General features: G+C 40.6%; 1 protein-coding gene across 1 annotated transcript; it reads right to left on the reverse strand.

Annotated features, from left to right (window-relative positions):
* Nucleotides 1-3,042: 3,042 nt before the first annotated feature.
* Nucleotides 3,043-27,803, reverse strand: adgra1a (adhesion G protein-coupled receptor A1a). Its single transcript, XM_005944843.3, has 7 exons — nt 27,425-27,803; nt 26,765-27,003; nt 14,418-14,545; nt 12,978-13,101; nt 11,786-11,937; nt 9,281-9,376; nt 3,043-9,202 (listed from the first exon to the last, which is right to left on the reverse strand). Exons 2-7 carry the CDS (start codon nt 26,765-26,767, stop codon nt 7,720-7,722), a joined length of 1,986 nt encoding a protein of 661 aa, XP_005944905.1. The 5' UTR covers nt 26,768-27,003; nt 27,425-27,803; the 3' UTR covers nt 3,043-7,719.

A 27,803-nucleotide genomic window follows, 5' to 3' on the forward strand; every position in this document is an offset into this window, starting at 1 on the left:
ATCCCAACCCTATCTCCTTTTGCCACATAGACTGTACAAGAATCTTCCCTCTCGTGGTATAGGAAATGATAAACCCTAGAGAGTCATATTGGCTAGCAAGCACCTTGTACACATTGCGGAGAGTTGGTGCCATGCAAGAGACTGGGCAATGCTTCTACCCCAAGGTATTAGTAGGGCAATGCCAACGTAACCCAAACATCAACTCTTGTGGATCAGCTTGGTTAAAAGTCAGCCAGAGCTCACAACTGTCAGACCCGGTGGTACTAGGCAGGTGGGACACCACCTCCGGCACATTACTGGCCCACTGCTATATCTCAAATCCTCCAGTAGCCAGTAGTTGTCTCATTTTGTCCAGGAGTTGTTTAGCTTTTTTGTAGAGCTCTGGTGTCTGTGTAATGAAAGACGAGTGTAAGCATGCCTCTCCATCAGCTGGATGTGGTAGACTTTTGACAGGTCCCTGCAGCACCCACACCCACAACTCAGTACAGACTTCTACAGGCCCTCCAGGTGGTCGATGGATCACTGGGCAAACAGGAGTAACAGGATGTGATCCAATCAGGATAATAGGTTTTGTCACGGTCCTGGGTCGGTGACCATGTGTTTTTGGTTTTGTAATTTTACTTTTGATTTTATTATGAATTATGACTGTTTGTGTTTTGGTTTCCCAGTGTTTATTCTTTGCTCCCTCTGTTTTGTGTCATCCCTGCCTGTATATCCCATCTAGTGTAGTCAGGTCTCTGTGTTAAGCCCGCGTCTCTGAGTCTGTCTTTGCTTGTGTGTGTTTTCCTGTTTTAGGTCCGTGTCTGATGTCAGTGTGTTCAGTTTTCGTTTCCTCTGTCCCGTCATGTCTAATTACTCCCAGCTGTGCCCTCCTTCTGTGTCTCATTCCCTCGTTATCCTTCTGTGCATTTAAACCTTGTGTCTGCCTCCGTTAGTTGCTGGTTCGTCTGCGTTATATGGTGTTTTGTTCTCTGGTCTGAGTCATCTCTGTTCCGGTTTCGGGTTAGTTTTGTTATTGTTAGTTTTCCCAGTTTAGGTTTGTCAGTTCTGTTCTTGCCACCCTCACCCTTTTTTTTTTTTGTTGTTTGTCATCCTTTTCAATAAAGCTCACTCTCATCAGAAACAGTGCTTGCATTTTGGGTCCTTTAATAATTTACAAACGGCTTGCCCCGCTGGCCTTGACAGTATGAACCAGCCATCCATGGACCAAGGAGCATTCGACCCGCCCGAGGAGCTCCGTGAGGATATTGTGTACTCTGTGGACAAATTGATTAATTTGTGGCTGGAGCATGAGGAGAAAGAATTTCGACAAGCTGTGGCTAACCGGCTACAGCGATTGGTTTCCGGTCTCCCCTGGCTTTTCAGCTCTCTTCACCCGCACAAAATGTCATTCTGAACGAGCTTAGCCTTCACCCCCCAGCTGCTACCACCCACCCAGCAACTGATGCTTTGCTGCCTGGCCCAACGGAGGCTGTTCTGCCCAGCCTTTGAAAGGGAAACGGCGCTCACGCCGTCAACGCCCCTCACCACAGTCGGACCTCGGGATATCAGAGCGGCCGACTGTGGTGAATAAAAAGGACAATATTACTGGTTTGAACTTTGAGAATTTTTCTTCTGAGGTTGTTCAGGGTGTGTCGATGAGAGCTAATACGCGTAGCTTACCTAGCTTTGTCGTAACTGGCCTCTCCCAGGTTGGTATTTTTAAGACTTCTGACAAAACAAAGGGCTGTGTTTCTTCTGCTTCTTCTGAGCCTGGATTAACTCTCTCTGAGCCTGTTAACCCCGTATCAGCTATCCCAGAGTCTGCTAAAGCTGTGGCTTTCACCCTAGAGACAATTAATCCCAGCTCTGATGATACTAGGACTGCTTTATTTTCCAAGCTGGCAACAGAAAGACTGGACATTTGTGCAGCAGATTTGTTAGAATTAGCTAAAAATGTATGTTTATAAGCCGCATCACACCCAGAAAGAGCTGCTGTACACATACCAGGCTGTCCAGGCAGGTGTAGGTAGTAGAACAGGGTAGCAGGAAGAAAGCCATGTCTGCAGATCTCAGTAGGACATCAAAATAGGTCATGTTCACATCAGAGACATCCGCATAATTTTTTTGACTTCTCTGCTGCTGGAGTGGGTCAGTCCAGTCCAGCTACGGCTGTAGAGGAGCGCTCTGTGTGGGGGATGTGATGGATGAAGACGATACATTATGTATCAGAGATGCTGAGACAAACACAGGAGTTGGGTGAGGGCTTTTTAAAAAATCTCAACTGATTGTCATTTACAACGCTACATCATAAATAAGATAAATATTTCTTCACAATATAAATATTTTATAATAATTAATAAATTATTTATTTTATGCTGTGCATTTGATTTGACAAGCAGTGCCCCCTAAATATTGAAGAACACTATTGCTATCTCCTTTTCTCCTAACTCTTGTGCTAAATATAAAACTTACAGCTTATTCACAGACCTAAATAAGTGCTTTTAAAAAGAAAATCATTATATATTCAGACATTATTGTAAAACATTGCTGTATTCAGACACATATAGATGGGTCCACACCTGTGTTATGCTTTTCTACATCCAGAAATGTGTTTGAGATGTAGTGACCAAAATCAAGATACAGTGATAAAATTCATGGTTACAACATGCAACCATATTTTAGCAAACTCATAACTTAATGGAGATGCAAACAAGCTGACTTGTCAGACTACTTCATTAGATAATCTGACTCACCGTTGTAAATTATGTATAGTTTGAGACAGTAGTGTTTTTGTGCCATAATAATTTAACTACACAAAGCACATTGTATTGCATTTGTTTTCTGCAGTAAAAGCCAATATGGGGCAATGAGCTGGATAGCTTGGTTGTGCAACATGTATCTAACATCAGTTGTTTTATCAAGTCAGCTTTGTCTGAAGCATCCCTCATGTGTCATGTCTTTTTTTTTACTTTTAAAAGTTAATACAAAATAATGAGAAGATGAGCACAGGATCCTCAGTGGGAGAACCCTGCACAAAATAAGAACAATTACTCGTAAGGCATGTCACAGTAAATCTTTATTTCAGGCAACACTCAGTGCTCAGATTGGCATCCCCTTTTATCCATTTGTTTATTTTTTATTTCATGTGACATTAAAAGGATCTCACATTTGACAGCTGGTGTCAGTGGCATTTTAACATTGACTATCCTCCTACCCCACCCAGGAAGACACTTAAAGCTGTTGAAACACTGGGACAGGACAACACAACACATGCACAGTGATCGACATCAGGTTAAAAGTTAGTGTCACTCAATCAGAGTGGGATATGGTGCCATAAAAGTGAAAATGTGTCTAACCTTCATGTGACATGATGAGTGGTATGACTCAAATTCTTCAAATCAACACCAGTTTCACCCCAAAAGCAGAATATGAGTGAAATGATCTTCACTGGATAAAACTGAAAAGATCGATGCGCTCTAATTTCTACAAAATGTGCCACATGCTAAATAACACAAGCCAGAGAGGTGTTTCATAGATAAAAATTTGGTTTTAAAAAAGCAGGCCTTATGGCTTTTTTTATCATGACCCATTGTGTGTCTTGAAAATTTACAAACCCAAATGCAGAAGACAGGAAAAACATTAAGCTTCTAAGCCCAGGAATGAAACAGTCCATAAATCTTGGGATCTGTAAGGCACTAAGCCAGGATATCCAAACATCCAGGAACACTAGGAAGACACAGCTATATACACAATGCAACAGAGGACAAGGGGAGAGTGACACAATATGAAGATAATGAGGGGAGAAGAAACAGGTGGGGAATGCAGTAGGAAAAGGAACAACGAGACAAAGCACGTAAAACTACAAAGCAACAGAGAGAAAATGCTATCAAAATAGAAAAGCAAGTAACTAACAGAGAGAAAGAAGACTTGACAAAAAAATATAATGGAAGACTAAAATAAACTGAAACACACTGAAACAGTAAAAGTGCAAGTGCAAACTAAAAAATTAAACCAAGTATACACAAAGGACACAAAATGTTGTCACTGTCAACTTGGCACTCTGCCCTCTCTTACAAATAGTTATTTTCGCTCCAAAAAACAAAGATGGCTGCTGCACCAAAACTAACCTTGAGGCTTCAAGTCCACCTTTTATATGCAGTCTAAATTCTAAAAAACACACCTCTCACCACTCGGTAATGAGTCAAGGAAACACAGGCTATTACATATATTGTCATTTCTGTCCCTTGATAGACAAAAATGACAGTTATTACAAATTCTAACCAAGGCTGTAAATCATCTGGACTCTAGCTCATATTTAATATGGACATTGGGTTAAAACTATCTTTTCAACTCTTACTCAGAAAGAAATCAGCTGTACTTCTGGAGAACACTCATGTAACCCCACCTGGTTGTCTCAGGTACTGCTACTCATAGTTTGTGTTTTTTCATTTATTTAATTCATGGTGTGTATGCTCTCTCTCTCTCTCTTTTCTTTCCCCATTGCAGTGTCCAAATTGTTCATTCTTTTCCTTTCCCCCTCACTCCAAATCGGTCATGCAGATGACTAGTGCCCCACTCTGAATCTAGTTTCACCAAGTGTCACCAAGTGGACTTCCTGATTTTTGGAATGTTCTCGGTCATATTGTAGAATCATACCTCTTAATAAGGTATTTACACAGCACCAGTGGTGAATTAGGGGTTAAAACTTATTTTGCCAGAACTGGGCTGTTCTGGAGGGTTATTTTATCTGTTCTGTGAAACTCAAACGGAACCTGAATTACTGAAGAAGGTTTTGCTCAACTGCCAACACTACTTTATGAAACACCTCACTGGGGAATCATATAGAAAGAAGTCTGTGTTCTGCTTTAAAGGATTGCTGATGATCTTTTAAAACCTGAGTTGATATGGTGCTACAAACTATGTAATCACTCTTTGAGAAGGTGTTGTGTGTAGTTTATCATCACAGTGAAAATTGGCACATAATTCTGGCACAAAGTTTGTGCTTTGTAGCACATTGTACTTTTTGGAATCATTATCTCACAATGTGAGGGTCACACATTAGTGCAATACTTGTCAGGCCAGAGTCTGTTTGACTCTGTTTGGCAGTATAAATAAAGCGTCTCAATAAAAAACCCATAGACTTTATAAATGAATCTTCACCAAGATATTCACTAAACTCATTCTGCAAGGGTGGTCCTATAAACAGATGTAGCAAAAACACACTAAATTTCTATGTACCTAATCATGCACTGTTGCACACATGAAAACACACATGCTCACTCTGATTCCATGGGTTTCCACGTGTAAATATCTTGTAAATGCAATAAGAAATATAACATTAACAAATATATAACTTTAAAAAATTGTCCAGTGATCCAAGTATTTAAAGGTGCAATCACTGACCATCTACTGCCTTTTTGCATAATACTGTATATTGCACTTTGTTTGAAGATGTGGATGATAGCCTCTCCAAATTCCAGAGTGATTTGCCTGTAAAGGATTTAGAATGGTAAGAATCTTAAAGAGCTTCTTTAATTTGGTTTTATAATAACATTTGCCCCCACAAACACTGAGGGCTTTGGCTTTCCTTATGAACTCCCCACACTGGGACTGTATTAGGCAAGCCAAGGGAAACAGCATGTTTTTTCGACTGTGGGAGAAACGCCATGCAGAATGCATGGAGATCCAGGGATTGTAACCCAGAATCTAACCCAGAATCTGTCTAACATTCACGCACACACTCGCACAGATGTATAGGGGACAACTTGAAGTTCCTTATTTTGCCTATTTCAACATGCAGACAGGAGGAGCTGACGATTAAGGTACTGACCTTCTGATTGGTAGATGACCTACCCTACCTCGTGAGCCACAGCTGCTGAAGGATGTTTATAATATAAGGAATAATTTTTCTGATGGAAATTGCTGAGGACTGCGTGTGGTCCTATAGGTTAAGACTTGGGTGAATCCCAGGATTTATAAAACTGCAAACCATATTCCATCCTGCAAACCTGAAATCTGTGCGTAAGAGCTGACCTGTATTAGAAGAACACTGATTAGAAGAACATTAGACAGTCTCAACAAAGTCTCAGTAACAGCTGTACTTAAAAAAAAACAACTTCTGTCTGGTATTGGATATATGAATCCAAAATATCCTAATAGAAAAGTGAAAAAAGGGTTTTGTGCAAGCGCACTGCTGAGAAAAGACATTTCATTTCAGGGAAGTTATACTCTATTCCAAAGGAATGAACACTCACAGACACATTATTATTATTATTATTATTTCACCACATCAGTAGTGAAATACTATGTGCTGTTTTTTTAGGATGAAATTAATTGAATTCTGCAAGTCAACCTTAATTCAAATAAATATTTTCTCACAACACTTTGCACTCTGAAAAACAAGCTCCTTCTAATACAATATGCACTAATATCTTTGTCCATGCAAACCTGCACATCTTTAGACCCCAGTCACACACCACTAGTGAATGATTGGAAGCTGCCTTTCATCCCTTGGTTGTGAGACAAAATTTCCCAGTAGAGGTTATTCGCAGTCGTGTATTGCCCGACCACTTGGCAAATGCGGGAACTAACTTGCTCTCACAAGCTAAAATTGGTCACAAAGAGGTATACAGTGCTGCACAAAAAAGCCTCCTTGCAAATGTTTTATTCAGTAACAGATTGCCACAGTCGCCAAACAGCCAGACCTGTCTGACAACACTTGCTAAGTACTTGATATAAGTGGTAGTAAAACTGTGAAAAGTGCAACACACGTTGGAAATGGAGACAATTCACCTCTGATGCATGCAAACTACAGGCGACCACAGCAATCTGGTAGCAACCAAAGCAATCACAAGGAAAATATTAAAAAAATCTGTATTGTAAGACACAACAATATAAAGTGACTTAAGCCAGCTGTTGTTGTGAATTGGCACTGTATAAATAAAGTTGAACTGTTCAAGAGCAATAGGAGGATTAGAGGCGCCTGGGAAGGGCAGGGCATACACGATAACAAGATAACAAGATAACAAGATTGTTGAATTCTCAAACAGTAAAGTTACTGAGCGATGTACACCTTCCAGAGTTTGTTTTTTAAGAAAAGTAAGTTTTTATGCTCTGAAACATTTCACAGTATCTGTTGAGTGGTAAGAATTCTAAGGATTTTCACTTTTTAAATTTTTGCTTGTATCAGTTCTCTTAATCAATATCTGTGGTAAATGAACTTATCCAATAAATCGTACTATCACCGCTGTCTTGTATCAAAGTTTGGGTCTGTTTCATTCAAAAAATAACCCTTCAGTTCTTTTTTGATCACGTCTAGTCGATGCATGACTTTCACTGGCCTTTCTGAGTTTTTCTTGCCTGTCTGCATATCCTTGGACTATAGGAGGAATGTGAACTTCTTTCAGTAACACTGATATGTTTTCAGGCTGCTCCTTAGGATCAATATATAATACTGATTGCAATTTAAATTTCATGGAGCAGAAAAAATATTTAACATTAACTGATCATTTTGTGTGTGTGTGTGTGTGTGTGTGTGTGTGTGTGTGTGTGTGTGTGTGTGTGTGTGTTTATTCAGATCTGATTTTTGAAACAATAAAATGTTAACTTTGACATAAGGAGATCTGAAATGTTACTGGGATGTAAAAGCTCAACCTGTGGTCTTAGGGCCTGGAAGGCAAAGGGACCCAAACAAAAAGTCATTTGCTGGAAGGTTTGACTGCTCCAAGGATTTCAAGACTATACGGTGGTTTCATTCTTCCAGGGGCCTGTCCGTATGTTTCCTGTGGCATCTGAACCAAACAGGCTATCTTCCTGCAGACTCCTGTTTCGACCAATGGGTCCCCGTCGGTTCACAGTGCCATGCTGCCGAGGTAGGGTGTTCCTTGGGAAACCTTTCTGTTCCAGCTCTAGACAGATCTTTTCTTTGTCTGCCGTCTTTGACATCCAGCTCAAATTGTCAGGGTCTGGTTCATACTGCAAGATGACGGGATCAGCTCTCTCACAACAGTTTGTGCTGGAAGAGTCATCGACTGAGCAGTACATGTGCCACTGGCTGGTGTCGACCCCATGAGAAGGCATAAGAAGGCTGTGGCAGGAAGAGATACTGTCATGCATGTTGTGGGCATGACTGTGACAGGAAGCAACTGAGTCTTGCACGCTGTGGCAGGAGGTCTGGCGTTCCAAGCTGTGACAGGACACTACAAGTTGGCTATCTAAATGAGGGCTGATGTACGGAAGCTGGAGATCTGGGTGTGGACTATTAGAAACCAGTGGTGAGGCTTCAATGTGGTGCACATTATGAGGACTGTCCAGGTGAGTACTGTGCACACTCCCATCCATACTGGTGGAAGTGATATGAGACCGGTAATCCTGGAAGCATTGGCGTGGACGGTTGAAAGAGCGTGTCTTTGTCCTATCAGCAATGCAACTCTGCAGGGGAAGAGCTGGATGAGGGAGCTCATCAGGAAGTGACTGTGGACGTGGTGAAGGCATTTGGTCAGCACGAGGTGAGATGGGGGAAGGGCTAACAGGAGTCATTACAGCCACACAGCATGGACCTGTGTGATTTAATGTTGGGCTTTGGGGAGGCGGTGTTGTTCTGTGGTGAGAACTCTGAATAGGGTAAGGAGAAAGCATCTGCTGCTTCACTGAGAGTGGGGAATTCAAATGGCAGTGTGGCTGATGGACTTCCTGCCTCTGGCTCTGTCCTTCTCCAGGCCCATCCTCTGTCTTTGATCTGGATGGGCAACAAGCCCACCAACGGTGCCACACGTCATCACGCTTAGCACAGTGCTGGATGAGAAGGAAGAGTCCCAGAGTGACACAAAAAGCACCATAGAGACAACTGAATATCATGTCCAGGAAATGTCCCAGTGAAACAGCCAATGCTCCCAAAGTCCAGGTAGCCAGGAACAGGAAGAGGGTGAAGACTGTGGCCCGGAGTTGAGATTTAAAAGAGTGCTCATTGGCCAGAACTGACACGCCAGCAGCAAAGGGCTGGCAGTCCCCAGCAGACCCAGTGTCAGTGTGGCAGTGATGGTGCGACTCATTTGATGACAGCTGTTGCTGCTCTTCACTTAATACCCGCAGCTCATACTTCCTTTCTGGGTGGCGCTTCAGCTGGACGTAAGTCCACAAGAAGTACACACACATGACTAAGACCAGAAGACTCATGGGAGCATAGAAACCACCCAGACTTGGTTCCCATGCCATCCAGCAACTAAAAAAATGAAAAAAGAAAGTTGTTTTTTTTTAATGTTCTATATTTAACAACAAATAATAATCTGAGTATACTTACTACAGTGCATCATCTCTGCTGCCATAGTTATCCATACCAAATGCTGCTGTAACTCCAACTATTATGATAGGGATTCCATCACTTACAAGATAAAATCTGAAAAAAAATTTCACCATGAAGAATTAGAGCTTGTTTTAACATATGGCATAGAAACTGAACATTTCTCACTCACTATGTGTTAACAGACCTCTCTGCATTAAATCACACTTGTTATTAATCTCTGTCTCTCTTCCACAGCATGTCTTTATCCTGTCTTCCTTCTCTCTCCCCAGCAGCAGATGGCCCCGCCCCTCCCTGAGCCTGGTTCTGCCGGAGGTTTCTTCCTGTTAAAAGGGAGTTTTTCCTTCCCACTGTCGCCAAAGTGCTTGCTCATAGGGGGTCATATGATTGTTGGGTTTTTCTCTGTTATTATTGTAGGATCACTACAATATGCGCTTGAGGCACTGTTGTTGTGATTTGGCTATATAAATAATTTATAAGTTTAAGTGGTGTTGTGTGTGTGTGTGTGTGTGTGTGTGTGTGTGTTGTGTGTGTGCTTGGGTGTGTTGTGTGCGGTTAATGACGATTGATATTTGTACCCTTATCTAAGGTGATGTGGGTACTGAGGGTATTGACATTGAAAACACAAGTGTGTCTCAAACCTGGCTCGTAACACCATGACAAAAGGCTGGACACATTGTTCAGCAGTGTACAGAAAGTTATTTACTAAGCAAATTGACATTACTTAAATACGAAACTAATATGACGTGCGCAATCAGTAGGATCAGTGGGTGCACATGACTTTGAAGATAGGTCTGTTGTAAATGCCCCCCCCCCCCCATCTGACACATGACCAGTCACAATGCATAGGTAGGAGAATGAGAGACACAATGAAATATGGGTCACAGGTTTTCTCATGTGGCACTGCCAAGTGAGGCCCCACCCACCAAGGACCTGAAACACATGCTGAGGAACAGATTGAGAGTATAGGGCAGGGGTAATCACAAGTGGCTAAAATGGAGGTCCTGCAAAGTGTGGGTCACCCTCAGTGATAGTGAGAGGAGATCAGCCATGCAGTAGGGGCTCAAGGTAGAGCTAAAACTCCTACACAGCAAAGGGTAGTTTGGGATGAATCCTAGTCAAGGTGGCAAGGTGTTCCTCGGGAATGAGAGGAAACTCTGAGGCAGCCCAAGCACACACCGGAGAGATTATGTCTCTCAGCTGGTTTGATCGTTGGGATAAACATGTGGCAGGAATAAAATAAAATATGTTTGGAAACACCAGAGTGGTCCTCTGGAAGAGCTGAAGAATGTGGCTGAGAAGAGGAGACCTGGGCATCTGTGCTTAGACTGCTGTCCACACCTGGACTAATAATAATAATAAACATCTTAGTTCAGAATGGCTAGCAAAACATTTTGGGTGTTTTTGTGCTTTCCACAGGATACTGAACGTTGTGAAAATGGTAATGACTCCATCTGTTAATCATTTGCATGACAGCATTACCATGATAAGAACAGCCAAGTGTTTAGTTTAACATAGCAGTAATGTGACTATGTACCATTATAGAGCTGTCCCCGTAGCTTCAAAATTGCTTTAGGGTAATAAGCGGGATGTACAAACTAGGTCGGACTGAGTCAGGTTAACTGCTTCTTCTTGTTTTCCATCTCTGTGCTGAACTAGGTCAAACACATCCTGACTCCAGATGTCTCACACACACACACACCACACCCACACACACACACACACACACACATTCACACATACACACACACACACACACGACACACACACACAACACATCCTGACTCCAGATGTCACACACACACACACACACACACACACACAGGCCATTCACTCATTCATACCCACCCACTAACAAAGACACAGATGCACACATATCGATGCCCTCTCCATAGTGCAGGCGAGCATGTCACATATGTGACACGAGCACCTAACTGCTGGACAAAACCCTCAATGTCTGAGGTGCAGATAAAATTGAGGGGTAGAAAATATCATTTTCAAATATTCTGTGCTGCTGGTATGCTCAAATACTGTGTGAAGCTAGATACCACTAACAACTAGAGCTTATTTAATTTTTATTTATTTTTTTTATTTTAATCAGGTCAAAATTTCAAGAAAAATTTCAAGAAATTTTTTGAATGATGTATCAAGTGAAAGAGAGCTTTTTTCAATACGACACCCTGTGATGTCACAGCGATGCCATAACAGGCAGCATGTTGTAATAAAAACATCATAAGACATAGAAGTTTTAGTAAAGCCTTTGCCCTTTGGGGGGAGTTGCACTCTCTGAGTGCTCTTGCTGTCAACAGTATTCTCAAATATGCAAGAGCAGATAAGAAGCAATTGTGTCAACACTGTAAAAATTAGTAATTAGCTATGATAAAAGTCAGAAAAATGTAAAAGTGAGAAAATGACCCAAGGACAGTCATGATTCATTCACATACTGATGACTGATGAACATTGCTCAGCCCTGCTTGTACCCGCAGGCACCTGTTTACAGCTTACCGGAGGATGGCTGGTTTGGTACGAGTCTGGGAAGCCCTATTCCTCTCCTGTGCCTGAAGTGGGTCTTTGGAAACATCTTTACAGATGTTTCTAGCAGTGAAGGTCAGCCACAGCATGGTAGACAGAGAAGCATAGTGGAGCACAATGCCAACCTAACACAGGTTGAAATAGACATAAAAATTGAGTGAACTGGAGTAAGTTTAAGAGTGTAGTTGGGAATCATCATGGAACAAAAATGCACTCTATTAGGTGTTCAATATGCTGCACACTGAACAGTTCCAATGTCTAAGGACTGAATAAATTAAAAGCTCCAGAACCAGAATCACATTACTATGCATGCACTGAGCTTCAGTCATATTGTGATTATAATTCATTCATGATTCACTTTGGTGATAAAACAGCAAAACGGTGCAGAAGCAGAACCTTTGAAGGTTCATGAAAACATATGATCTAAAAATAACTTTGTTTATGTGTGTGTGCCGTTAAATGGGAGGCATTGTTATATCAGCTACAATCTTTTAAATTATGCTACTTAATCATATTGAATGTAAAAAATATTCAGTACCAGAGGTGGAACTATAAAGCCGCCCTTTTATTGTATCTTTCAACCATAAAAGTTTTGGAGAGATGATCGTAACACTTGGCAAACTACAGCCAATGTGTCTATTTTTCCATAAAACCATCCCTGAGGTTTATAGAACAGGTGTGCCTTCCTATCAGCTCCAAGTACAGTAACGCAAAAACCATTACAATTATTTTCATTACATCCACGTTATACAGAAGAGCATCTCTGAACACAGGAGATTTACATTACGGTTGTGTAGCCAAGAAGTCTGCAGCAACTGTGTATTGCTGACATGTCTATGGAGACCAATATTTCTGAGGAATAATTACAGTACTTTGTGAAATCATGAAGAATTAAGGAAGTTCCCAGGGTAAAATGGGGATCCAAGCCAGTGCTAGCAATGTGTACCTAATAAAGTGAAGTGTTTACATTTAACCTGACTTTAACCGACTAGAGGGCTTTTCATGTTATACTCAGTCACACAATTTGGAAGCCAGTCTAATATAAAATAACCAATATCTTCAGATTCAAAATAAAAATAAAAGGTAACATTCTTTTAAGAGTTAAGTGCCCTTAACAGAACTTTGAAACATCACCACAGTAAGAAACCAAGAACACAACACTTACAATCTGACACACAAAAGGTAAGTTGATTTGATTGATTCCACCAGCAAAAATACCAAATGTCAGTCCTGTGTGAAAGAGGAAGTTGAGGAGTGTGTGCCAGCCATTCCTGCTGATTCGGATCACACTGTAAACAAGGAGAAAAGTTAAACATCAGAAAGATAGTGTCTTAGCTTAAATTAGGTAGAAGGTTGTGGGAATGAACACAGGAGTCACACTGTCACCTTTGGACTATAATTTAGAAGTATTAAAGTATTAAATCCACATATAAAAGAATATGTTAACTAAGGCTTCAGTCTCACAGGTCTGAAGACCGGTCAGTGAGCACCACGTAACATCTGGTCAATAGGGAAAAATATATTGTCTTCTTTGCTGACTGTCATTAGGAGAAATCAATCACAAAACATTGTACTAAACAGCACCTTTTCATTGCTTTGGCTGCTTGCAGACTGCATCAAAGACCATTTGATATCTCAAGTTCTCAGTTTTATTAGTAAATCTGGTCCTTCAACATTCTGTACCAGCACAAAACCCTGTTTAGGTATTAAGAGACTGTACTGTTGGGATTTATTGTGTTAAAGATGAACTGAATGGTGTCAGTTAGAGGGTTTTTTATGTATTTATTTTTTGACCTGGGACAAAATTTGGGGAGGAAAAAATAACATGTGCATAATATTATAAGTAAACACATGCAATAGTAAGAAACAACATAAAAAGTTTTTTGATTTTTTGATATTGGTAACTGACCTGGGACATGACATTTTAAGTAATTTAGCGCTTTAGTGCTAAAAAAAAAAAAGAAAAGAAAAAAGAAAAATCAGTAATTATTGTAATGAATAAATTTTTTTGACACATATAATTGCTTTCTATGGTTGAAAAATGTTAATTGTGTAACACAAGTTTTTAGAATTAGGTAATGGCACATGTTTATATAAAATAAAGTCATTTCTGTCATGAGGACAGAACCAAATGCACCAAATACTAGTTTTATAAACCAAACATGTTTGTAATAAATTTCTCCTTTGTAACAGGATGGGCTGTGCAGTTCATTCATAAAATAACTCAATATCTCTAAAAGCCCGTATCAATTTCTAATGGAAAAATCCAGCCTTGTGTCAGAGCAGATGGATTGTCCTTCAGCTTCAGCTCCTTGATCTTAATTGATATGCTGTTTTTGCAGAGCAACACAAAAGTTTTGGGAGGTTTAAATTGAAGTGGACTGGCCGACGATCACCACTCAGTTCTACTTTGTACTTGAAACCTGTCTGCTTCTGCACATTCATTCTGGATGAAGGTGGGTGTTTTTAACAGACACAAGATGAGGATAAAGAAACATTATGAGATATACAGACACCTTTATGATATAAAGTCACAACATACATATAGGCATGTGAATATTTTGTGCAATGAAAAGTGTGAAATTATCTTGTAATAAGGTCTCACCTGTGGTGGACAATGTAAGTCATGATGGAGACAAGCAGACAGAGCAGCATAACTGCGGTGCAGGCATACACCACTGGATGTAGGTAATCCCCGGGGTATGGGGGGAAGGATAGCACTCTCTTTAGATCCTGAAAAAGAAGTGCACAATCTATGTTTTGTCAAAGATGGCAAAAAAGTTAAATTGCTTCTGTTTTGCACATACTAAGTGAGAGTGACGTTACATAAAAAGTATCCTTTGAATAGGAAGGTGCTGAATGTTTTATTCAGTATCACCCTATCAGCATATTAAAGGACCTTGAAGAAAAAGGATCTTCTACAACAGTCTTTCTCAAACGGTGGTGTCATGGTCCTGGGTCGTGTGACCCAGTGTTGAGTTTTATGTATCTTTTGTATTCATTTATGCTTTAGCTTAGTTTGTCTAGTTAATTTCTAGGGTGCTGTTTAGCCCTTTGTTTCTTAGTTGTTTATGTCATCTCCCCCTGTACTAAGTCTCCCTGGTTCATGCGTCATGTCTGCGTGGTTATGTTTAGTTCATGTCATGTCTAATCTCCATGTTTCCTGTTTTACTTTGAAAGTCTGTATTCAATGTCAGTGTATTCAGTTTCACCTCTCCTGTCCTGTCGTTAGGTTCATGTGTGTCAGCTGTGCTCCCATGTGTGGCCACTTCCCCTGATGTGATCCTGATCATCCCTCATGTGTATTTAGTCTCTGTGTTTCATGCAGTCTGTGTCGCGTCATCTGTGTTTCCCACCCTCCATGTTTTCATGCCCAGTCTTTCGTATTCTTAGCCATAGCTTTCTGAGTCTTCATAGTTTATCAGTATCCGTTCCCCAGTTTAGTTTAGTTCAGTTTTGTCATGGTATTTCTGCTTTGTTTGAGACCTGTCTTCAGCAACAATAAAGGCTCGCTTTCAGTTTAAGTTACTTTGGTCAACTCTCTTGTGTTCGCACCTGGGTTCACCACACGCACCACTGCACGGTCTGTCTCCTCAGATCGTGACAGTACGACACGACCAGTATGGACCCAGCGACACAGAGAAGAGAGATTATTCAGACAGTGGAAGCGCTATGCTGTAAGTGGATGCAGCGTTCCGGGGAGGAGGATACGGAGGAGTTACTCCACCCATTGCGGGTGAGCGTCACTGTGTTTCCCTGGTTATGGGAGGCGTTACCCCCCCTGATTTCTGATGACCTCCGCACCATCCTCCAAACCCCGTCCTCAGCAGCAGCCGCTGTGTCACCACCGTCCCGCTGTCACGCAACTTCCCCATCGCCGTTTCCACAGTCTTGGGGCTCCGAGGCGATTAGGGTTGGCTCACTGAGCTGCCTCCATCAATTCCATCATGCACAAGCTGCTCACCCTCACCATTCCGTTCGGACTTCGCTTCCCCAGCCTCATTTCTGGTGAGGATGTGGTCGGAGGATGAGGAGCCAGCCGTCACAGCTATCAATGTCGCATTAACAGCCGCTGTTAGGAAAAAGCGGTGCCCTCGTCGCCGACGCACGTCGGCACAGCCAGAGTCCGGAGTATCGTCAGAGCAGTTGCCTGGGCTGGAACCGCTGGCTGAAGCTGTCTCTGAGTCCGTGTCTGCAGTGTTTTGTGGCTCTGAGGAAATGTCCCCAGAGATCACTGTTCGGGACTTCGCTGAACGGGAGCAGGTGGTTCTCGCGGAGCTGGAGGAGAAGCTCTGACATGCTCATAGTCGGGGGCTGACCCGTACAACGACCTTGAGTGTTTTGCAAGGCGCTTTTAAATAAAATGTATTATTATTGTATTCTAATGCACTATGTGGCCATGTGACTAGAAAAGCGCTATATAAACGGTAGATAATTTCCTTCGGGATTAAAGTATTCTGATAACAGATAATATAAATGGTAGATGTAGGTCACAAGTTGCCTTAACCTGCAACCTGTGCAAGCTAAAATCTGATTCTGCTCTTCCCCCCTCCTCCCTCACCCTCTGTTTAGCCGAACTAAATTCATGGTTCTCTTCTAATTTTCTCAAACTCAATAGTAATAAATCCGAGCTTCTCTTGTACTAAATCAACATTATCCAGAACCAACAGTTTCTCTGTTACTATCAATAACTTACTATCTTCGTTTCTTCCTCTGTGAAAAGCTTGGGTGCTATCCTTGACAGTACTCTATCTTTCAATTCACACATTAATAATGTTACTGGGTCTGCATATTTTCAATTGCACAACATTAATCGTCTCCGTCCTTTTCTCACCCCACATGCCGCTGCCATTCTTGTCCATAGCCTTGTTACTTCCTGGATTGATTATTGTAATTCGCTTCTTTTTGGTCTTACTCAAAAATCCATCCACAAGCTCCAACGCGTCCAGGACTCTGCTGCCCGCATTATCACCAGGACCCCTTCTGTCCACCACATCACCTGCAGCAGCTTCATTGGCTCCCAGTCAAATACTGTATCAATTTCAAAATATTCTTGTACACATTTAAGGCTATTCATCATCTCTCTCCTCCATATCTCTCTGATCTGGTTCAGATCACCACCCCATCTCGATGTCTTAGATCAGGAGTCCCCAATCCCAGTCCACAAGGGCCTGCAGGTTTTAGATCTCACCCTGGGTCAACACACCTGAATCACATGATTAGTTCATTACCAGGTCTCTGGAGAACTTCAGGACATGTTGAGGAGGTCATTTATCCATCTGAATCAGCTGTGATGGATCAAGGACACATCTAAAAACAGCAACTACAACTAAACAAAGTAATTGAAATCAGGGCCCTATTCCAGGGCCAATCACTTTGAAAATAAACTCTGGGTTTACTAACTCTGAGATCTGCAACGAGTTTCCTGTTCCTGATGAGCTTATCAGAGTAAGTTCAAAAAAATATAACAAGGAGCAAAGGTTCAAAAAACTGTTCCAGGGGACTACTTGGCCACAGGGAGAGACTCTGAGGTTCTGAAGCCAGCAGCATGGTGGAGCTCAGGGGGCTGCCCGCGTGGACAGCAGTGGAGATGGTGGAAGTCAGGGGGCTGGCTGCGTGACCACCGTTTGCAGCTTGGCTGAAGGCTGGTGGCGGAGGAATCCTGGTGCGGACGAAGCAGGACCAGACGGCATAGAGACCTTTGGCTGGAACAAACCAGACTCTGGCTCGGGCTCAGGCAGAACAGAGACCTCTTTTTTTTTTTTTTTAATTCCCACTAAACTCATCAAGGTCTGATGTTCTTTCAGATTGATTTTTAAGGTGGATGTTGTCAACCATTTAAAAAATGACATTTCTGGTTCCCACTACTTGGTATTAACTAATGCTGACAATTGGCATATCAATTTGTCCAGCACTCTCATCAGGACTGTGAAGTTTGGGAGAGATTGGACAAGGTGTCTTTGACTTACAGTGGCTTGCAAAAGTATTCAACCCCCTTGAACTTTCCCACATTTTGTCACATTACAGCCACAAACATGAATTAATTTTATTGGAATTCCACGTGAAAGACCAACACAAAGTGGTGCACACGTGAGAAGTGGAACAAAATCATACATGACTCCAAACATTTTTTACAAATAAATAACTGCAAAGTGGGGTGTGCGTAGTGATTCAGCCCCCTTTGGTCTGAGTGCAGTCAGTCGCTCATAGACATTGCCTGATGAGTGCTAATGACTAAACAGAGTGCATCTGTGTGTAATGTAATGTCAGTACAAATACAGCTGCTCTGTGACGGCCTCAGAGGTTGTCTAAGAGAATATTGGGAGCAACAACACCATGAAGTCCAAAGAACACACCAGACAGGTCAGGGATAAAGTTATTGAGAAATTTAAAGCAGGCTTAGGCTACAAAAAGGTTTCCCAAGCCTTGAACATCCCACGGAGCATTGTTCAAGCCATCATTCAGAAATGGAAGGAGTATGGCACAACTGTAAACCTAACAAGACAAGGCCGTCCACCTAAACTCACAGGCCGAACAAGGAGAGCGCTGATCAGAAATGCAGCCAAGAGGCCCATGGTGGCTCTGGACGAGCTGCAGAGATCTACAGCTCAGGTGGGGAATCTGTCCATAGGACAACTATCAGTCGTGCACTGCACAAAGTTGGCCTTTATGGACGAGTGGCAAGAAGAAAGCCATTGTTAACAGAATACCATGGAGCCAAATACAGGGCAATCTTGGAAGAAAGACTGCAAAAGTCTGCAAAAGACTTGAGACTGGGGCAGAGGTTCACCTTCCAGCAGGACAACAACCCTAAACATAAAGCCAGGGCAACAATGGAACGGTTTAAAACAAAACATATCCATGTGTTAGAACGGCCCAGTCAAAGTCCAGATCTAAATCCAATCGAGAATCTGCGGCAAGATCTGAAAACTGCTGTTCACAAACGCTGTCCATCTAATCTGACTGAGCTGGAGCTGTTTTGCAAAGAAGAATGGGCAAAGATTTCAGTCTGTAGATGTGCAAAGCTGGTAGAGACAGACCCTAAATGACTGGCAGCTGTAACTGCAGTAAAAGGTGGTTCTACAAAGTATTGACTCAGGGGGCTGAATAATTTCGCACACCCCACTGTTCAGTTATTTATTTGTAATAAATGTTTGGAATCATGTTTGATTTTCGTTCCACTTCTCGTTGGTCTTTCACCTGGAATTCCAGTAAAATTGATTCATGTTTGTGGCTGTAATGTGACAAAATGTGGAAAAGTTCAAGGGGCCGAATACTTTTGCAAGCCACTGTGTAGAAATTTCCTGCTTCATGGTGAAAAATCTAAATTCACCATGTTGCCAGGTTCACACCGTTTGGTGAAAACTCACAGTTTTGAAGATAAAGTAAGAACAACTCCTTCAGGATTCAGAAATTTAAGGTTGCTCGGATCAGCCACCTTGAAATTATACCTCAAAGTGTAAAATATGTAATTCCCTTTTCCTGCTAGGTCACACTGTGTGTAAATATTCCAACCGAAATGTGTTCAGGGGCGGAACATTATCACAATTGAGAAAATCCGTAGGAGGAGTTTGCAAAAGTATAACATCTGGTAAATGGTCAAATCTGCACCAAAATGTCTTTTTCAATTCAAAACATCTGCCTTCCTCACTGATTTATGGCATCATTCAAAGATCTGTGCATCTTGGGAAGTTATAGGCGTGTGCCAAACTTTATACATGTATGCGAAACACAGCATTCAGACTCATCTTTTGCAGTTACTTGCCCAGCTCCAGTCATTGTTAACAGGAGATTGATACGCCCACAAAACATAGAGTATCTGCAGTTTCGTATGGGACCGAAATAAGCACAGAGTGACAATAGCGGACTAGCTAACTGTGACCACAAGGATATTAATTGACAGGTGATGAGCTTCATGACAGCATTGTCTGAGATGAAAGGAGGGAGATCACTTTACTTTGGCCCTGCTTGTCCTGACAGAAGCAGTGCAAGGAAACTGACTGAGAGAATTATTGTCCACAAAGTCAGAGTTAGAAATATTGAGATTATAAGACTAATTTGAGTCTTTCAAATAAATAACATCATTTACATGGAATAGACTGTCTTACCCATCATTCTTCTAACAGCTCAATTAACTCATATCTGTGAAAAAGGACCTTCTGCAGATCAAAGTTTTTTATAAAAGATTAAAAATGATTGATTGATTCGACACGATTAATATTCATCAATAATGAAAATTTTGTATGTTTAACTGCTTAAAGAATTTGAGGTGTGTGACCTCTGTAGAGCTGGTTTCAATACTAAGTAAATCCAGAGTCAAGCTGTGAACATTAATTAGTCTTTAATTTAATGTTAATTATTTTAGCCTGACCAAAACTAATTAAAAACGATTCTTTGAGTTCTAGTTTGTTTATTATTTTTTGATTCAATAAGATGTGAAACAACTATAAGTCTCTAAGTCATTGCACAGCTCCTTGCTGTAGCTGCAGTGCTGCCTGACTGCACTGACATCACTACCTTAAAATAACTCAGTGAACATCATGAAACATGTACAACATGGCAACAGTATCTTTTGAAAAATGAAAACGAATTAACACAAAGACATTATTTTTTCATTAATAGCAAACTGCACTTTTATTCATGTCACGTTCATGGTACATAACTATGTGCTGGTCTGTTAGGATGACAAGGCCACTCTGACTGCATGCTTCACTGACGCAACATTGTGGTAAATATGCACATGCTGACACAAATAGACAGCAAATAGAGCAGAGTAAATATGAAGAACTTACTAGGAAGCAAGCTCAAAACAGCCAGGCTTTCTTTGCCTCGGCGATACTGTCAACCCTAAAAGCCCATTCACAGACAACAGGTATTACAATGATGCTTGGCAACTTTCTTTGTTAACCCAGGCTCTCCGCTTCAGACTCTGTGCATGCTCACATAAATGTGTCATTTAGCACATCATTTGACTCCTTTTCCACATAAAATGGGTGTGTCATACTGCAGCCACAGACATGAGAGGAACAGGTGATAGAGATAGAATATGATAAATAAAACAATAAAAAGCAACACTGGTGCTGCAAGTAAGACATAACTTGGTCTTGATTATGTCTTTTCAGCATAACTTGATGATGTAGCCATCTTTAAAAAGGAAATCAACTTTGTGTCATTGAAAACTCTGACTTTAAACTGAGTGTAAATAAAAACAGAGTGCAATGATTTGATAAACTAATAAACTCATACTTTATTCACCATAGAAATAGAAATCATATCAAATGTTTACTGTTTGAATTTGAGGGCAGCAGCACATCTCTGAAAACAGTCGGGACAGAGCCATGTTTTCCAAGCAACAGCCACCTGGATCACAGGTTTGTCATCAAATATATATTTTATTACAGTGTCTGCTATCATGAATTAGGCCTAGGCAAGTTGAGTTTATCATTAGATGATAAATTAGAATTTATCATTATCGTTAAATGAAGCTTGAATCCTAATTTTATTTTAAATTCATTATTTGATTTAAATAAGTATTAATTATTTAGCTGTAACCTGAAAGGGACAAAACGTCAGTGACAGAAAGTGAAAAAATCTGGAGAAACAGTTTAGATGCAGTTACAGATGGACCTCTGACATTAGTTACCCAGATAGTAACACTTTCCCTCAACTCTGTTTTTTATTAAATAAAAAAAACTGTTTCCTACTGCTCATTTCATTTTTTCTACAATTCCAGTAATCATAATAATAAAGAAATAAAAAATAATGAGAAATAATGAAAAATTCCATAATTTCTGCCATTATTGGTTAAAAATGTTTACGTATATAATGTTCCCATTGTACGCATTTATAATTATATTTAATATTAGCTTTCAATGGTAGATAATGGCTTCCTGACAACCACAGGAAAAGGTGAATATATTACAAATGTCTCAACTTTCAGAGATTTTGGATACTTCAGTACAGTTTTGGATCTGGATATGATCTGGTCTGAATCTGTAATCTAAAATGTGATCATCTTTGGATCCATCTTGCTGTGCAAGTGGCCAATGACACAGTTTGCTGATTACAGAGCCTATAGATCAACCTTCACACTTTACACATCTTCAACCTACACAAAGCAAAGTAATGTAAATTGAGGATTTGAGTTTTTGCAAAAATGTAAACTTTTGGGAATAAATATAATATTAATATAATATAATATATTTTATGCCATCCAGAGAGCACATATACATCCAGAGAGTACATTTAACAAACAAGGTCTATAATTCTCTGCTGTGTCTGTCTGTGTGTAGTGAGAGAGTGGAGTTTCTTGCACGTGACTGCATGCCTCAGGATGTTTATGGCTGCTTAAGGCCTGGACTGAATTGTTCACTGTGCCTCACACAGCCTGGTGAGAGATATGAGGAGCAGTGGTACAGAGTGAAAAAGATAAACTAACTGTGTAGTGTTTAATTCAGGGCACTGCATTTTCTATGATTGAGATTTAATTCCTGGAGGAACAAAAGAAGGTGCATTTCCCCTTGATAGGTCTAGTGACAGCAGGTGGAAAGACCTGGGCAGATTTGTGGACGATTGTAACAGAGCTCGCAATTGGAGAGTCACGGAGTGACACTTAAGTCTGAGTTCAGACCAAGAAAGTATCAGAAACTAATTAATAACTAATTAAAGCCAGGAGCAGTGAATGCAACTCTGCATGCTACGGCACCTGAGGTTCTAATTCCCAAACAATATTGTTTCATGAGGAACTCCTGTGAGTTATCTGTTGATTTTTCTTAACAGTAGGTTGATTTTATCAGTGAGGTTTGGGTTGTTTTCTTCCTCTATGAGAGAGAGAGACGGTTTTATGCTTGGACTTGTCTGGAACTGGCCCTAGTATTTGTTATTTTATTATTATTTTATGGTTTACTTTTGTTTTTGCTTTTGTTACAGTGCACTGAGATAAGAAATCTGACAGGTGTGACCCACCGGTGTGCAAAGTGCTTTTCCATGATTATAATGGGCTTTGGAGAAATTCACTTATGTGGGACACTGACCACATTAGATGGTAAGTCCTGAGTCTAAAAGGATTGCAGCGAGTCAATCCAGTCCAAAATGATAAAGAATTGTTTTCCTTTTAAAAATTATGACATTATCTTGCTGTTGATGGAGACTGGAATAGGTTGGTTGCACGTGAGACTCCACTATCAGCAATATCTGGTATGGATGTGTGTGAATGAATGCGTGTGACTGGACTGTGATGGAGTGACGATGTGGACTAAAGTTTTGACTGACTTGATACTGAGAGACTGCATCTACCGTAGGATTAGTAAATGCTGACAAACAATTCACCCAGCCGGTAAGAAAAGGGAGGATGCTTTGTTTTGTTTTGCAGGAGCAGGAGGATAAGAGGGACCAGAGGGGGAGACTGTAGCTTCACATGAGAGTGTGGAGCTGCAGACTTAACCCTCTGGCTGCCAATTTTGAGTTACTGATGTTTGCATTAGGAAAATTGTGTTTTATCGGCTGTGTTTTGATTACGGAATCACATTATTGTTGGGAATGCCAAATGCTACAGTGGAGAAAACCTTTGATATCACTTATGACTGGAATATGTTACTATTGACCATAGCGGGCCACTGTAAAAAGTCAATTAAATTTTATAGAGGAAAATAGCTAGAACCAAAACAATATTTATGAATAGCAAGGGGGAATGGTAGATTTGTCACATTCAAAAGAGAGTTATGTAATAACAAACACTGGTCCACGTGACTGAGGTCTTTTCCTGTTAAAATAGTCAATTATTAAAAGTAGAATGCAACCGACAGGGGCATGTGCTAGGATATGGTACTGCAAAAAGAACAGAAGCAAAATAAAGAAAAGCCATTGTGTTGAACTTTGTTAAATTCAAATTAAAGTGTGCCATTACACTCAGTGAATCAACATGAAATCAAAATATATGCAAAATTTGTATGAAGCACGTGACTGATAACTGTTTTATCCTGAGCTTTTGTTTCCCATAGCACCCACGTGGCCACACCATCAGTTTTTCGCCGCCAAAGGAGGGTAATGTCAAATGGTCGAGGGAGGAATATCATCGAAAAGTGGGAAAGGTAAGCCCCGATAGGGGTTATAACACCATAAATGTCACCTATGGTCAAACTCCTAAACTGTGACACCAAGCATGAAATTCTCCAAAATTTTGAGACAGAGAGGAGTTCTAGATAAACATAATTTAGCAAACCCCATAGGGATTGATGAGTTGAATCTATAATATTTTGAAATAACATGTGGACCGTGTTGATTATGCTTGCTTCCAATGTGAAGAGATTGGCATTCACCTTTATCTACTAAAACGCTGTCAAACCTAAAATGAGGACGTGGGCCCAGCGAGTGAATCTAACTTTAATGTCACAACTAACGCTAGAACAACCAATGACCTGGAGGATGTTTGGAGATGAGTGTGTTAACACTGAGATTTTCTCACAATATCTACAGAAAGCTATTCACAGAACTGACAAACAACATTACAGTTCCTGCATGGTAGACGAGAAATCTAAAGTCCTCATAAAATCTGACACAAACACTGCAAAATCTCCAGTGTTAAATTGACACTAGAAAGTGTCTATATGTGTCCACTCTTTTGAGTGTTAAATTAATACTTTTGACAGTGTTATATTTCTAACAGTAACCTAGTCAATGTTAATGATTAACAATGACTAACACTGAGCAGTAGTGATTTTCTAACCCAACTGCAAATATGACCTGCCAAAAAATGCTAATCATGTCATAATCTCACTATGTGTACATGGAGGTCTTAGTTGAGCCATTAGCATGTTAGCATGCTGTTGGCAAGTTTAAACAATATTTTAGTCCAAAGAAGTTCTGTTTGATTGTCTTGTAATTGATGTGCAGTTTTCTGGGATCTGGACAGTGAATCTGGACAATAAGAAATGTGATGAGTGCAATCAGTCAAAATGATATCTGTATCATCGTTTAATCTGATTGATTAAAAAACGCATTTCGCATTTAGATTACTTCAGACCAACAAATATACTGGTGTTATTTAAACCAAGCTAAGATCACTTAGTCCTGGAGGAGCAAGGAATGTGGAGGAGGCTTTGAAAAAGTGATTCACAGACAGTAAGCGATGTGCATGTCCTGGGCAGGCTTAGCACACGTCTCTGTTAGGAGGAAAAACATGGCTGCAAACATTTAAACCATCTATGTTCTTTCACTGGAATACACTCCTGCATTTGTATAATTCAAACTGAAAAGTCCTTTAGAAACAGAAATCAAAAGCTAATTTGGCCCCATCTTCACGACAGTGTCAACTCGCTCTTTCTTTGCCTTCCAAACCTTTGTATTTTTGAGACACTGTCATGATTCCTCTTCTCATCTCTCTTCCTCTGTCTCTCGCTCTCTCTCGCTCTCTCTCTCTCTCAGACAGCATGCTCTCTCATTACGCGCCACTGAACAACCCATCTATTAGACAGCGCATGACTGATAAAATCCTTTGCAGATCCCATAATATGAAAAAACGCACACACAGGCATGCACACACAGCAGCAGTAGAGCTCTGCATAACACTCCACTTGTCTCGGATGACCAACTAGACACTGTGCCATTACATAAGATATTGCAATTTAGCTTTTTTTTTGCCTTTGTGCATGTAAAAACAAAATTTTTCAGGGTGTCAGAGTCAAGTGTTTTTTTTAGGAAAGATACAAAACATTCATCTGGATAAGTTAACTAATGTTTTCTTATTACTTGGATTTTGCATACTGCTGTTCACATATGTAACATGTACAAGCTAAATCCAGCATTCATGACAGTTTTTCATTTGAGTGTATTAGACTAAGTTAGTGTTGGGGATTAATCAAACTTTGAAGGCATTAGCTTTTGTTTCCTCTCTGTCTCGTTGTTTCTGATTAGCCCCAGCTGTGTTTCCCTCCTGTTTCCTGTCCCTGTGTGTATTTAGTTCTTCTCCTCAGTGTGTTGTTGGCCCATCTGCCTGTCTTCTCTTGTGTTTCCAAGTTTCAGGTTTTCCAGTCTTTGTGTTTTCCTCGATATATCTGGTGTTTAGGTGTTTCTGCTTTTGTTTTGTTAGTTTAGTTTAGTTTACCTCAGTCTTCCCTTGCCTTTTGTTTATAGTTGTGTGTAGCCCTAAATAAAGGCTTGTTTTTTGTTAATATTCACATCCATCTCTCTCATCTCCACACACAGCTCATCTTCACCTCTGAGAATCTCTTCCCTGTCTAATATGTGTTTCTTAACTTAACCATGTTACTGACCTGCTCCAATCCATCTATTTAGTTGCAGAATTTTCCACAATATTTCTTTTTTAGTATAGCTTATTTTTCCAGCCTCTTTTTGCAACAATCTGTGAATAGACTTAAGTTCACACAGTCAGTTACAGAGTAAAAGACTGGGTGAACTTAACAGACTCTGTGATACCAAAACCTATAGTTTTTCTCTGACCTCCCACCCTCCATCCCTCCCTTCTGCCTGCTACACCTGAACCTTTGACTGACACTTGGATTCATTTCCTCATTCATAAAGTCCCCAATTTCAATTACTTTTATATTTTGCGTACTTGACGTGAACATTTTTACAGTCACCAGTGTAAAAGGACTGCAGACAGCAATAACATCACAGATTTATAATCAGCTCTGAATTAAATTTATAGTCCACGCATTGACATTGTGGACAACAGCTATGCATGTTCAAGATGATATTACATTAGTAAATTTACTTGCTTCATTTTTCAGTGTACTCATATTCAGTAAATAAAATAGCTTGTTTATTATTAATGCATTTAAAGGATTTTTTTCTGCATCTGACATAAACACATGATCTTGCTTAATCAGAGTATGTTTACACACTGATTAACCTATACAGTATACAGTGTACGTGTTGCACGTGCTTTATGGTAACCTGAACCTGAAAAAAATACAAACAAAAAAACAAACTTACCATTGGCTACGTTGGTGCGTTAAATTGCGAAGATCTGGTCTCATCTTCCCGCTATCCTGCTCCCTCCATATCCATGTAGAAGATCGATGTGCAAACAGTGAGGTGAGTTTGCTGTAATCCAGGTGTAGTTAAGGGTGTTACGATTACTGGAATTTCTCAAGCCGGCTCCTCCTTCAGCTCGGCGGACGCTCCTGGCACAGCGCTGCCCTGCAGCGGCATCGTTCACGTCAAGATTCCATCTGCGAGGCGGAGCAGATCAGAGACAAGATTCATCTGCCTTTACATCTTTTTGTAACCACGAATGTTGGCGGTGAGATATAAGACGATCATGAAAACAGTTGTTTTTTTTAAAAAAAAATATGTAATGATTATTTAAATAAATAATGATGAATCTTAAAGCAGCAATGGCACTGGCGGCACATATTATAAAGAGGCACTAATACAGCGTCCTAATGTTTTCTTCTGCCTAAAAACGTGGCGATTACAATGACGGGACTGTACGTGTTTGCATGCATGTGTGCTCATGCTGTGATTATTCATACACAATTTATTTGTTACCACAGCCGAAGCCTTCCATGCGCAAAAAAAAACAAAAACAAAAAACAGATAAGATGTAATATTTGAGGTGGTTATTTGATGAAAAGAAAATACCGGGTTTACCTGCAGTATTATCTTCTCCGCTGAGCTGGGCAGAATCGAGACCCTCCACAATCCAGGTCAGTGAAGATAGCGGTTCGGCTCCATTCGCCTGCAACGATGCGCCGCATGTGACGTGGAGAGCCTAGGCGGGGAAGAGCCGGTGAAAAAACAAAAGTGCAGGCGGAGGAAGACGTTATGGTGTTATCATCCATAAACTCATAATCAACAGCTTCCGATACAGCTAATACGTGTGTAACGTGATGGCGGATGCGGTGTCAGGTAGCCTTTATTGATATAACAAGAAACTATTGTACACGTACAACAAAACGTGACACCACCCCCACCAATATTTAGAACAACGCAGGCACTGCCTCAGCTTCTGTTTTCGTGTTCCTCATAG

The sequence above is a fragment of the Haplochromis burtoni genome, unplaced genomic scaffold, assembly GCF_018398535.1.
Source record: "Haplochromis burtoni strain Fernald_Lab_line unplaced genomic scaffold, NCSU_Asbu1 Contig_384, whole genome shotgun sequence".
NCBI lineage: Eukaryota > Metazoa > Chordata > Actinopteri > Cichliformes > Cichlidae > Haplochromis > Haplochromis burtoni.

What these genes read in the sequence shown, in the direction of transcription:
- adgra1a (XM_005944843.3), bottom strand. An exon ending in ACTTACATTGTCCACCACAG is followed by an intron (nt 13,102 to 14,417) that starts GTGAGACCTTAT and finishes CCTTGTTTACAG; the next exon opens with TGTGATCCGAATCAGCAGGA. An exon ending in AGCAGAGATGATGCACTGTA is followed by an intron (nt 9,203 to 9,280) that starts GTAAGTATACTC and finishes TCATTTTTTTAG; the next exon opens with TTGCTGGATGGCATGGGAAC.